This window comes from Solanum pennellii, chromosome 4 (genome assembly GCF_001406875.1).
Source record: "Solanum pennellii chromosome 4, SPENNV200".
Classification (NCBI taxonomy): domain Eukaryota; kingdom Viridiplantae; phylum Streptophyta; class Magnoliopsida; order Solanales; family Solanaceae; genus Solanum; species Solanum pennellii.
Genome location: NC_028640.1, coordinates 76,092,716 through 76,106,628, shown reverse-complemented (window position 1 = coordinate 76,106,628; position 13,913 = coordinate 76,092,716). Strand labels below are relative to the sequence as shown.

The 13,913-nt window shown below is 31.4% G+C and overlaps 1 protein-coding gene and 4 non-coding genes across 6 annotated transcripts; all 5 read right to left on the bottom strand.

The window, feature by feature from the left end:
* Positions 1–261: 261 nt before the first annotated feature.
* On the bottom strand, positions 262–7,170 carry LOC107015754. 2 transcript variants are annotated; one of them, XM_015216153.2, is made up of 13 exons: positions 6,957–7,170; positions 6,307–6,601; positions 4,956–5,272; positions 4,466–4,558; positions 4,288–4,378; positions 3,597–3,690; positions 3,311–3,408; positions 2,989–3,058; positions 2,083–2,186; positions 1,877–1,993; positions 1,664–1,740; positions 1,504–1,548; positions 262–1,044 (listed from the first exon to the last, which is right to left on the bottom strand). In XM_015216153.2, the coding sequence occupies exons 2-13, from the start codon at positions 6,553–6,555 to the stop codon at positions 597–599; spliced, it is 1,803 nt and encodes a 600-aa protein (XP_015071639.1). In that variant the 5' UTR covers positions 6,556–6,601; positions 6,957–7,170; the 3' UTR covers positions 262–596. The 2 variants fall into 2 exon arrangements, with proteins under 2 accessions (XP_015071639.1, XP_027772520.1); XM_027916719.1 differs by lacking the exon at positions 6,957–7,170 and adding an exon at positions 6,801–6,929.
* A 5,649-nt stretch (positions 7,171–12,819) lies between these two features.
* On the bottom strand, positions 12,820–12,891 carry LOC114077034. The gene has a single exon (XR_003578129.1). It is a non-coding gene; the product is annotated as a small nucleolar RNA Z105 (small nucleolar RNA).
* Positions 12,892–12,966: 75 nt separating this feature from the next.
* LOC114077050 lies at positions 12,967–13,063 on the bottom strand. Its single transcript, XR_003578144.1, has one exon. It is a non-coding gene; the product is annotated as a small nucleolar RNA Z161/Z228 (small nucleolar RNA).
* A 436-nt stretch (positions 13,064–13,499) lies between these two features.
* Positions 13,500–13,570, bottom strand: LOC114077033. Its single transcript, XR_003578128.1, has one exon. It is a non-coding gene; the product is annotated as a small nucleolar RNA Z105 (small nucleolar RNA).
* A 71-nt stretch (positions 13,571–13,641) lies between these two features.
* LOC114077048 lies at positions 13,642–13,737 on the bottom strand. Its single transcript, XR_003578142.1, has one exon. It is a non-coding gene; the product is annotated as a small nucleolar RNA Z161/Z228 (small nucleolar RNA).
* Positions 13,738–13,913: the final 176 nt, after the last annotated feature.

Sequence of the window (13,913 nt, the reverse complement as noted above, 5' to 3'; positions counted from 1 at the left end):
GAATTTTTATACACATTGCATTTAATTTTCTATTTGGTTTGGTTTCTGAGTTTTTCTTTACCACCCTAGCTAGAATTTTAAAAAATCAAACAGAAATCTAGAACAATTTCAGTATAATCTCTCAAAGTAAAATACGAAAAGAATAAGATGTACAGAGGAGACCTTGCCCCAATCTTTGTGGAAATAGAAAAGATTATTTCTGATAGACCCTCAGCTCAAAAGGGTATTAAGCGGAATACCTACAGCAGGTTTTATAGAAAATATGACAGCTATTAGGACCAATAACAAAATAGAGTGTTTGGGACTTCATCCTTATGGTTACATTTCATATTACCAAAACATTCATAGTAAGTTGGCTGCAAAATGCCCAAATAAACATCATTCCCTGTCATCCATGAACATTCAATTCCACTAGAATCTAAATGTATTTTGGCGATAATAATATGCTACAGTATAACATTTTCCCCAATCACCATATGATGGAGAGACTATATACAAAGAGGCTTTAGTTCCATAGGAGGAGGGAGCTAAGAATCAAGAAAACAAAAAAATGAACCTTTTTTTTGCTTGAGATCTCTCTTTAGCAACTCAAAATGCTAATGTAAGCCATCTAATATATCCAAAACAGTAGCCTTTGGATGTTGAAAGTCGGTACGAGGGGAGTTACCCATGCTTCTACTTAGCGCCCACACCTTTTGCCGATTCTTGGGCAACAGAAACTCCTGACTCTTGCTTCTACCAGGAACCAAACATTTCTGTTTCATCACTTTCTCTAGTAAAGTCCTATCTTCGAGAGAAATCTGAATCTTAGGTGTTTTTGAGTTAGTGTTCATCATCAACTCAGTCTGCAGATTAAGTCCTTTGCGTGTTGGTGATCGTCCTGGAAAAGCCTTGGGCCCGTTATATCTTACCAGGCTGATCAAACGGTGAAGCCATGTCACTAGTTCGAGGACATGGTAGTCCATTTTCTGTTTGTCAGCATGGTAGAGTGTCTGCAGTCGAATGAGGGAAACTTGTGGAGGGTTCTTCTTGCCAAACTCGCTTCTGAAAGAGAAAAAAACAATAACATTAGAAGCTGATCGAAAATTTAAAACTTTGATGTTTCAATTTTTTGAAGTCCTTAACAGATATCATTGTACAACTGAATTATGGGTTCAAAAATCTAATATTTCTTGAAATCATGCTTATATATACAGTCAGCCCTCTCTATAATAGCCATCTGCCATCCTATAAAGCATGTCACTATACAACAACCATATTTTCTTTGAACCAATCGTTCATGTTATGTTGTATCATATATTCTCTATTAATAAAATTCACTGTAACAACCAAAAAATTATATCAAAATAAATGATGTTATATATAGAATAAACGAGGTTCAATTGAACCCGCAGTGCATGGCTGCATCCACCTCCAAATATTATATTCTTGAAGAATGCTATCCAAACTAAACTGCAAATGTAAATATTTAATTTTGCTCATGTAGAGACTTGTGGAACTAACCCAGTGTTGGCCCACTCTCCAACCCATCCAAAGCCTTGGTGTGCTCTGTTATCCCATTGCCAAGAGAGAAAACACAAAAAAGAATCAGCATATATTAGCAAAAATTTTGTGCGTGTGTGTGGTGGTGGTTGGGGGGGAGAGCTTTTGTCGAAACACATACTTCGTAGTATCTGCAGCGACTGGGACAAGCCAGTGAAGAGTTTTTTCCATTTCTGCTTTAATCTGCGGAATTGTGAGCTGCAAAAAGCACAACATGGAGAAACTATTTTATACAGACATAGAACTTAAATGCAAACGGGAGGTATCATTAACCCCCAAAAAGAGAAAAAGGGAGAAAGGGGGGAAGAATGAGAAATTAATATGGAGGACAAACCTCTTCCTTTGCATCAACCGCCTGCAGACGTGAACGAAGGGCCGTTTTTATGGAAGGAGGCAACCCATTATATAATCCATCCCTCATGTTAGGGGGAAGAGCAGTGGGCCGTGAAGCCTGACATGATATCAAATCCCATTGTTATGAATACTATTGGAGCAGTCGTAAACAGCGCAATCAGTATCTAATTCAGCACTAAAACTTACAATGTTATCAATTTGAGTAACTAAGTTAGCATAGTGTAAAGCCAGACCAGCTACTCCCAATCTTTCTTGTTTCTTCACAGGCTCCTTGACAGCAGATGTCAATCCTGCAACAAGCATAGAGATTCGTCTATATTTAAGAAAACATACTCTGGGAAAGAAGAGACAATGCGTGTACATATGCAAGTTAACTCTGCATTGTAAATAGCTAGAGTACTCCCTCCATTTCAATTTGTTTGTGTGGGTTTGAATTGATCCGGAATTAAAGAAAATAAACAAGATTTTTTAATCTTGTGGTCTAAACGTGTCACGTAGACAGTTGGAGTTAACGAGTAGCCAAAAAAGGAAAGAGACGTACTTTATGAAATGGACTAAAAAAGAAAGAAGGGCAAACAAATTGAAACAGAGAGAATATATAGCTTGACTTTGCCGTAATCTTCAGTAAGAATTCCTCGCTTGGTAAATGTACAGATCAATGATTAGTCACAACTCTGTCATCTTTCCTAAAATGTTACACAAATGTAGTGACTTGGAAAACTTGGACTGAAGACCGAAAAAGGAAAAACACTGAAGATTGTCCTCCCTTTTTCCTCAGGAGTTACCCTTTTGTTTCATTTCCCGTACCATTTTACATTTTTTTTAAAGTCAGGATTTGGCTTAGGATTTCCTCAAAAACCATTATTAATGAAAAATACTTCAATAAGATAAAATGTTAACATGTAAAAGGTATCTGAGGCAAAAGAATGAAGTGGCTGGTGCAATTTAGTGGTGTGGAGCACAAACAGCCATTTATCAAACACCAATGAAGGTTTGATACTCTAAGCTTCGTTATTTGCAAATAATAGAATGCTGATAACGACAGCCATCAAATTTAAACTGATCAACAAAAAAATACATGTAATCTCATACCATTGTCCCCAAATGCTTCCACAATTGCTTGATGTATATACGTAACAATGTCAACAAGCTTCTCCACAACCTACAATGATTAATTTGGGATCACTAAGAGATTATCGCTGAAAACAATGACACTCTTAAAAGAAAAAAGAAAAAAACAATTTTCATTTCAATCACAAAATCAAATGAAGATCTTGTTGCCTCCATGAGCTTACCAGTTTCCACGGTAATTTTGAAAAAGTTCTCTTTTTACGAGTCCTACTAATTTGATTTATAGAAAAGTGAAGAATGCTTTACTTGAAAATGATATAAAGAAAAGTTTTGGTCAAAGTACCTCCTCCAAACCCTTAGCCCAAAGAGATTTCTTTTTCAAGCTCCTCGCAATCTTTCTTTGATGTTTTAGCTCACACTGTAACATCATGAGACCTTCCCCTACAAGTGAAAGAAAATGTGTCAATTTGTATGTTAATCCACCAAATTATCAAAATGAAGAATCCAAAGAAGACATTTTTAATATACACAAAAAGAATCCGCACAACATTTTTATTCAAACCGTCATCCAGCTAAGTTTGCACAAATGACAAATCACAGAGAACTAAAAAAAAATAACACTGATATACCTTTTCGAGGTAGATTTAGGGAATCTAATTCCTCAAGTTTCCTCCGATAATCCTGTTCAAATCTGTCCAGTGCATGCATTTCATGATATAATTCCTGTAAAGATACCAGTGGCAGTGTCTCATCAATGACTTTGGAATATCAATATAGATGTGAGCCATACCATAACTTCTAGAGAAAACATCAACTTCAGAGTAAATAGAACCGGACATAGGAAAAGAATCAAGTAACTTCCGTTTGGTTACACTTCAACTCATACCATTCTTTATATATTTTTTCCTTATACAAGACAGTACAACCAACATAAATCAGAAAATATTCTTGCTGGTAAATGTAAATATTGGCAAATCTCATACAATAGGTCTAGTATAACATCAAGGAAGTTATAAAGCCGAGAAGAAACCAACAACATGCTAGTGGGATCCGGGGAAGGTAGAGTGTATGCAGGCCTTACCCCTACCTTGTGAGGTAGAGAGGCTGTTTCTGAAAGACCCTCCGTTCCCTCAAGAAGAAACCGCACTCCAATATTGTCCCAAAATTGTTACAGTTCATGAAAGTAAAAAGGATATGAAAAGAAATTCTCACTTCAAGAACAGAAGGAAGGATTTACTTATACTGTAAAACACGTAACATGTTGAGAAACAAGAATTAGTAGAAAGCCACCATGCACTTCAAAACAAGGTACGAACTTACAGAAGTATGCTGAGCCAGAGTGCTCAGTTCCTGCATCATCAATTCAGCCTCTGATCTTAGCTGTTTGTGAGTAAGAGTGTCTGAGTCCAACCTGAGAAGTGGTTACAACTTATGATAAACATCTTTAATGAAACCAGAGTGGTTTTAACTCATCTACAATAAAAAGGTGTTAACATACCTGGAAAAATATCGATTTAGGTTGTGCCATTGAGGGTCTTTACACATATCTCCAAACCTAATCACTTCGCGAGAGAAGATGTCAAATTCCTCCCTACAGAAAACATAAAAACTTATTTTCACGAGGCTTATACTGCTTACAGCATTACAACTTTTTGTAAATTCTGAAGGTGCCTCCAAATTGTAGTTTGACTCAAGTCTGAATTATTAATGTTCAACCAATTAAGACTTTACTTACACATTCTTCCATTGTTGTCTTTTAAGATACATTGAACCTTGAACTTCCAAAATGTAGGTAAAAAAAATTATTTTTTACATTAGTAACATTGTATTTCAGTCAGTACTTAGGTAGTACAGAAAAAATGTAGATAAAATTAATATAGGAATATATCCTTCATTATGTTACAATTATCAATTACAGAATATATTAGATAGTAGCTTATTAATATTTAATTAGTGTGGGGTATGAGGTGGATGTTTAAAATTCTAACCTTTTGTCGGCAGCAGCAATAGTAAGCAGTTCCTTCATATTAGTAGAAACCAATTGTTGCACTCCTTTTGAAGGTAGAATTTCCTTCTTTAAATACTCGACATTTTCTTTGGAAAGGGATTGCAACAAATTTGCACCTTTGGTAATAGTATTTGCCACCTCATATGCTAGGATAGATATTTTACTCCCTCTTGATGCCGTTCCTGACATAAAGCCTCCAGAGTTCAAATTTGTCATGCTGCTCCCAAGTGTATCTAATACTTCAACTGCTTTTTCTAGGCCGACTATACTGGCCTTCCCAAGAAAAGAGCTAGGAGCCTATCACAAGAAGAATTCATGTCTTGTTACCTTACAGTTGTGCATATGAAGATTCCAGATTACTTTAAAATGCGAAAAAACAAGAAAAAGAAAACTGAAAGTTGCTCAAACACGGCTCGTGCAACGAGCTGCCAAAGTTACAAGAGAAATAGACAAGTAATCTAATACAAGCTTCCAAAAGCATGCCACACATGAGTTGTCATATGGGCCGTTTCGGCACAAACCAATCAATATGGGCTTCTATGCGATTTATCTCCAATTCCAAGGAGTCATCTCAAACTTTTCGAGAGCAGCCAAAAGTTTCAATATAAAAAATCATGTCAAGATACGCACACAAGCTTCAAAATTGCTAATTTCTCCAATACAATCACAACTTTATGACTGCAAGACCATGTGCTGAGAAGCAGCGAATACCTATAGCATCACCGGACTTCGGGCAGAATTCAAGAATGCAAAAATGTCAAATTTTACCATATGAACTCGAAATCGTGAGTGTATGATCTACGTTCTAATATCTACCAAAGGCTCTTATCCATCAACATGTTGGTGGAACTGTATTGGTTAGAGGACTTTGAACTGCTTTCACTTGCCAAAGGCAACAGAACTGACTTGCAGCATTGTCCAGCCCTAGCACAAGCACATCAAAGACAAATCACGTTCTATTTTTCAGCAGGACATACATATTGGTCCTCTCACTTCTAGGCACATTCTAATTCATCCAACCAATTCTTTCATTCGGTAATTACTCCATCAGCTTCTGCAAAAACTATACACCTCGAAATACAAAATGCAGAAGTTTGACTATGCGGTCAATTGACTCTTCTTTCCTATTTTCTTTCTCTTCAATTCTTAAAAGGAAAATTCTCTCCTTCGTGTATAATAAGGGAGAAAGTTGGCAATTTTATGATCAGGCGTGCAAGAGTGCTTAGCATTAACAACACACAGAATAAAAACAATCAGATCAGCTTTGATATGCTATAGAACAAGCATCCAAATACATCAACAAAGATTAATGTTTCCATAAAAATGAGTACCTTGTTCACTCCTGTCCTAGCAGGTGTCGATGGCTTCAACTCCCTTGAAATAGACATATACAATTCACCAGAATCATATAGATTAGGCGTCCCACGAAAAGCACCCACATCAGGATACGAAAAAGATTCAGCTTTCTTCTGCTTCCCAATGCTCTCAACTGAATTCCCCTTTTTCGAAGACCCCGGGGGGCTCTCATGGTGAATTTCAACTCTATTCCTAGCTGTCCCACCTGTACAAACACCTCCCATTTTGCTCCCAACACTCAAATGGTACAAAAAGATACAATCTTTACACCTAATCAAAAGAAAAAAAAACAAGAAAAACAACAAAATCAATCAATCAAAGATTCAATCCATTCAGCTTTAAGCTAAAACAATCCAAGAACAACAACCCGATTCTAAAATCCATCCCATTTTCAATTATTTCAAGACTAAAACACAAAAACTCAAAAAGGGTATTCCTTTTTCATCCAGCCAAAATAAACAAAACATACCAAACTTAAAACACCAGAACAAGAAAACTGAATTCAGAGAAAAAGATGAACAAAAATGTAAAATTCTGAAATGGGGTTTTGGGATTTCAAGATCATAAATGAGAAACCATACAAAAGACTAATAAAAATTTAAAAAATTGAGTAAAAAATACCCACCTTAGAAGCAAGAAGAAGATTCAGAGTACACGGACAATCAGCTGAATTACTTGACCAAAAATTGCCGTTTTTTGCTTACTTTTTTTTGGGTTTGTACTTTGTGTTTATGGTTTGGAATTTGGGTTTTGGGTTTGACTCTTTAGAGAAGAAAAGTTCAAAGTTGGGCACAAAAAGTCGTCTTCTTGAAATGTATATCAGTTTAAGGAGCCGAAGAATTTGCCCGCCGTACTTATTTTTCTTTATAAAAAATCTGTCTCTATTGGAGTATGGTCACCGTCGGTCTATGGGAGGATACTTTTCTTTACCATTATACCCTTTTCCGAATATGTATCTCGCGTTTGATCATATATTTTGAATCAAATTTTAACAAAATTTCTTTAAAAAGAAAGTTATAATAAATAAGGTCAAATAAAACGGCTTCTTAATTTTTACTTACAATGTATTTTTATAATCGAGAATAGTTTAATCTTGAGAAAAGAAACTGATTAACGTTGAGGATAAATAAAATGTGTTAAATGATAAGAATTTTCTAAGTTTTATTAAATATGTAATAATCGCATAAAATGTTAAGTAAAAATATTGATGGATAGTGTAAGATTATTATGTAAGCGATATCAAAAAAAAAAATTAAAAATTTGATTGTAAAAAGTATTAATAACTTGAAAACAAAAGGTAGAATAATAACTTTGTTCTCTTGATGTGATATATGATTAATAATATAATTGACTTTTAATTAATTAATTATATGTCATTGATTTTTTAATTTATAATAATTAATAAATGAGTAACTTTTTTTTATTTTTATAACAATAAAGTGTTTAATTTTTATTTTCGTTCATCCAATCTTATTTAATTTTATTCAAGCTTGTTTTTATTTAAATTTTCGTGAAAGAAAAAAAAGTGATTCATCAACTACATGTATAGATCCTACCAAATTATTAATAACAACATATAGAGTAATATTATATGTTTAATGTCTAGAAAACAAGAAGGGTAACTATAGAAAAAATTGACTTTGTACATGTAAAATATAATGTATCAAACTATATAGTAGCTTAATTATTTACTCAATTCAGTAAACTTCATTATCATTTATTTAAATTAAAATAAATTAAATCACTATCTATGAATTATGAATATTGCAGTTCCTACCATGAATACGTAATGTAGGAATTTTATAATCTAATTCACATAAAGAAGGTTTTGTATGTTTTTGACCTAAGTATATATTATTAGTAATTGTACTAATCAGCATCGATCACCATCATTATTTCTCCATCTTCATAATAATTTACTAGTATTTGCTATTTACATTAATTCAACAAATAGTAAAACACATAAAAGTATTTTTTTTAATTTACATTCTTATTGTTTAACTATAACTAATTAATATATCTCACCTAAACTTTGACTTAATTAATCATGATAAAATAATGTAACCTTGTGTAAATATCAGTGCAATTAATTTTTATCATTCTATCTCCTTTTGTCAAACTGATCTTATCATTTTCCTTTTGGTATTTATAGGCTAATAATATTAAGATATAACTTCGATATAAATTATGTGTTTATTTTATTTTCATTATGACTTTTAACTCTATATTTATTATATATATCTAAGTTTTGATATGCAATGTCTGAATTAGGGGAAAGACAGCATGCATATCGTCTTTTCAAGACTTTCGCAATAAATTATAATAAATATATTATTAATTATTATAATTATAAAATATGCAAGTTTATTGTTTTGATGTTTTGTGACTTATTGAATTCTTTAAACTTAAAGACATATACTTTTTACATTCCAAATTTTGGAATGTCTAGAAGTTAAACTAGAATATGCTTTTGGATTTGTTTATACAAAATCATTCATATTAAAACAAGTTATATACCTATGACTTTAACGCGTGATTTTAACTTTAATGTGTATGTATTAGTTAATATTTATTTTAATATATTGTAATTGAATTTTTTTTGAGAGCTTTGGAGTAACAATAAAATTATTTTTTTATAATTTATAAATCACAAGTTTGAGTTTCGAAATCAACTATCATAGTAATACTTCATACTCTAAAGGCGGTTACCTTTGCTCAAACTTTGTAAGAATATAGATAAACAATTTTCACATATAGTAAACATAAAAATCATATTTAGCAAATATAAAAATCATATTTGTATGTCATAGTTATATTTTGCATAATTACACTCCATAGCAAATTTTATGTTTGCTATGGAGTGTTTGATTTGTACAATTCGATAGATATGTCCAATTTTATACAAATTGTTCAGTTTTGCATAAATTCATTTGTACATTGTAATTTGTATAATAAGGTATGTCTTTGTATAATCATAAGGGTCGTTGGTATGAGGGATAGAAATAAATAATGATGGGATAGGAAAATAGCGATGGGGATAAAGTTTTTGTATCTTGTTTGGTATCATGTATAGGATAACTTAATTATCCTACCATTTATAACATAGAGATGAGATAAGTTATCCATAAACATGGTGGGATAAGTTATCCTACGATAGCTAACCCTCGAATAATTATCCTAGAACAACTTGTTTCAAATCAAACGATCCTTAAGTGTACAGGACGAAAATATATATATTTGTATATACAATTTTCTCTCACTTTATACAAACACAAACACATTTTATATATTATATACCAAAATGTATAAAATGACTAATTATATACCAAAAATGATTAATTACATACTATATCAGATGACAAAAAAAGGAGATGTTTACTGCGAATTACAAATAAAATAAACTATGACTATAACATTTAATTTGAATTAATAATTTGTTATTTCATATCATTTTCTCACTATAAAATGCTTAATGTACTGAATTGTCTTTTTATATTTGAAAACCGCGCGGAGATTATATACTTGAAAAAAATAGTTAATTAAATAAAAAAATTTTCTACTACTCCATAATGACTAATGAGAGCTAAATATGCCAAAATTATAAAAAACACAAATTCCGGCATGCTTAATCCACTAGATAAGAAGATTCCAAAATTCCAATCCTTTTTTTCCCCCTAATTTTATCACTAATAACATTTAATTGTCAATTAATTATATTAAATTCTGTAACGAAACCACTAAGCAAAAGACAAACATAAACAAAACAAGTGTGAGGTCATAATAGTCACTTTGACCAAAATAAAATGAAATTTTATTAGTAATATACTTTGTGTAGGTCCCACCGGATTTTGACCCCACAGACAAGATTATTGTATTTAAGCCTTTGAATTAAAATTAAATGGAAGAATTGAATGGGTCATACACTTGCAAAGTTTACAAATTACAAAAAATGTACATATTTTAATTTAAATTCCATAACATAGTTTTAAAAGGTTGATTTAATAGAATATACCTCTAATTTATGCAAGACAAAAAAGTTTCTACTTGAAAAAATAATGGCCAACTATTAATGTATCCTTGTGATTTATAATTCTGAGCATGGTACATAAATCACTTTTTTACGTAATAATTTATTTTTGAATTATACATAAATATTTTTAAAATAATATTTTATTTATGAACTTATCAAACAGTTATCTTTGAAATTCATCAAAAATCACTGTTTATGTTAAAAAAATAAATAAATTAAATTTCTTATCCTACATCTAATGACAACTTTATATTACAAATTTCAAATAATTTCATTTTAATTTTTTTTTATGTCTAGTGGAACGTTGACTCCTAAAATTGAAGAATAAGAAAAGACAAAGTCAACTGTAGTTTTTTTTGTTTTTATATTCAAATGTATTGAGGTCGATTAATGGACACGTGGGGGATTATCATTGGCTAAGTCAAATTACATTATAACTTTCAACTATATGCAACGCAGGCATCTACAACGTTCACACCTTTGAAAAAATAATATTTAAAATTTGCACACAAAATCTAATTTTTAATTAATAAGAAAATTGCACGCTCTACATTTGGGTATTGCACTAGTATATATATTTGATACATTACATAAGACTGTTTTTATAGGAAACAATTGAGAATTGTAATATTATACAAATAATAATTCGAGTATATATTTAAAATAAAAGATAATCATGAAATTTTCATGACCAATGAATAAATGAAGAAGCCACATAAAATAATTTTCGACTTGAATGCCCTTCTAGCAATAACATTAGTTACCACAATTATTGAGTCCCTGTGAGAATAAAAGTTCGGAGCCTAAAGGGTATAAAATCGTTGGAACAACAATGATTTTTTCAGCTGAAAAAAGCAAAATCGCTGCTACTGCAGCGATTTTGCAAAATGTGATAATTCTTTTTTTTTTTTTTTTTAAAAATGAAATCGCTGCATAGGCAGCATTTTCCTTGAATTTTTTTTTTAAAAAATGAAAATCGCTACCTTGCCGTTTTGATTGATATAAAATTTTATATACAGTTTGGAAATTTTATATACAGTATACAATTAATCATTTTCGATATATAATTAACATGGTATACTGTATCAGATGATTAATTGTATACTGTATCAGATGACAAAAAATTTTATATACAGTTTGGAAATTTTTGTTAATATTTTATACAACCTTATTCTCACGAGTTCGGAGCCTAAATGGTATAAAATATTAACAAAAATTTTCAAACTGTATATAAAATGGTATACAGTTTTCCTTGCCGTTTTGATTGATATAAAATTTTATATACAGTTTGGAAATTTTTGTTAATATTTTATACCCTTTAGGCTCCGAACTCGTGAGAATAAGGTTGTAGAATAGATAGCTTGGGACTTTGAATTCCATCTTGTGAACTAATCGACATCCAAAATGAAAAGAGAAACATGATTGAAGAGAAATAACCAATTGATAAAAAAACAAGAAATCAATATATTTCGACAAATGGTTGGAGCGATAATGATGAGGATGAGCAAGGACAAGTTTGAAATTCACGATCGTTTTATGCTTGGAGAAGCGCATCCCTTTGTCTCGAACATGAGAATGGATCAAGAAAATCACGATATTCCGCTAACCAATTCAATAAATATAACTTTTTCCTAAACGTTAATGCTACCATTTATTTAGTCTTGTTTTAGTTTTACGAGGGATACATACCATTCTTCGTTCTATACTTAATACCTAATAACGTCAAATGTTTATATTTGTATTCGTGTCTTAAAAGTAAAGAAAGTCAGCTGTTTTATTTGTTTGACAAGTAATCAACTTTATGGTCTAATTCATTGTCACTAATTTTGCTTAGTTTTGTTTTTATCAATCGTGATGATATTGTCTAAATTCATTGTCTATTAAGTATTCCACATTGTCATCATGAGGACCTAACTTTCTTAAAGTACAGACAGCCTTCTTCAAAGTCATACTTTCATTTTAGTTATTCATCAAATGATGATCCTACAAATGTACCTAAATTGTTGAAGCAACATCGTTTCTAATAGTGGTCAAAGGTATTGAGTTTATTTTTTTCTATTTAAAATAATTGAGACTTTAATTTACGAAAAAACACTTTTTACTTCCTGAATGTAAAAATACAATTTGCTTACATCTTTTAAGAGTAAGCACATCTTACTTTTTCCAAACTTAGATGTCCTACTTAGGATCGAAGTTCCCGTTGTGGTTCATTTCCTTTCAAAAATGTTAACTTGCTGTTAAATTTAAAAATTTTCGATGAATCACGTTGAATTGAAAGTAGAATTAAATATGATTGGGAACGAAGTTATATAAGAAAAGATGCAAGTAAGATTAGTGGCAAACAAAGTAAGGAAAACAAGAATAAGATAATTCAGACTTGTGAAGTCAAATTGCAAAAGATTGATTGAAGCATATAAATTTTTTTGAACCAAATCAAGAAAAAGGAAAAATCGAGCATTCAGAATGAGTAGGAGGTTGGTATTCCATTCATGAACAAATCGGAAAATAATTTGAATCATCATTATGCTCGTTCTCATGATATATATATTTCAAATTCAAACAGAAAAAAATATCCAAGTTTCTTCATCTAAAAAATAAAATCAAGGACCATCAGGAAATTCGGATGTTTCATCAGTTAGGCACACAAAAGTACCTCAGATGACCATCGTGAGAATTTTAATCCAAAAATCATCATACGGTTGATCACAGACGTTACCCCTACCTTGTGTTAAAGTTCAACAATACTACTTACTGTATAATTAAAGTGTTTCCCTCGAAGATATATCTTAGCAGGTTTATCAAATAAGCCCACAATAATTTCAACAGGAGGAATATTGATATAGGGTTCTGCATTCATCCCTAAGGCTCAAGTTGCCAAAGAGTCAAACTTCAGACCCTTACTTTTTATAAAACCAAATCAAAATGAACAAAAAAAGGATTTTATGATTTACTACGAACAATTAAAAAAGCACTCAGAATGAAAAGGACTAATTGTTAATTTTTAATGATATCAATGACCTTTCGATCTCATGAACATTGATCCTCATCGTGCGAAGAATACAGAGACAGTAAAACATATTCAAACAGTTCAAATTTGCAAATAAGAGTTGAAAAATTTATTAGAAAAAAGGCAAGCATTCAGAATGAGTAGGAGGTTGGTATTCCTTTCATGAATAATCGGAACAAATTTTGCATCATCATTATGCTTCCTCTGTAAAATCACAATTTTTTGAATATTTTCACTGTAATTGAAGATTTCTATAACATAAAAAGAAGAAGAAACCATCAGAAAAATTGGATCTATCATCAGTTAGGCACATAAATGTACCTCAGACGACCGTCGTGAGAATATTATCCAAAAATCATCAAGCGGCTTCACATATGAACAGAAATAAAATTGAATCAAACAAATACATGAAAAATCAAACAAAAACAGAGCATTTTCAACCTCCGATACCCAAATAGACAAAATTCCACCATTGATAAACTCTGTTATTCAGAGAGCGCCTGGCGGAGAAGAAGAGCGGCCAATATATTTATAGAAATCGGAAT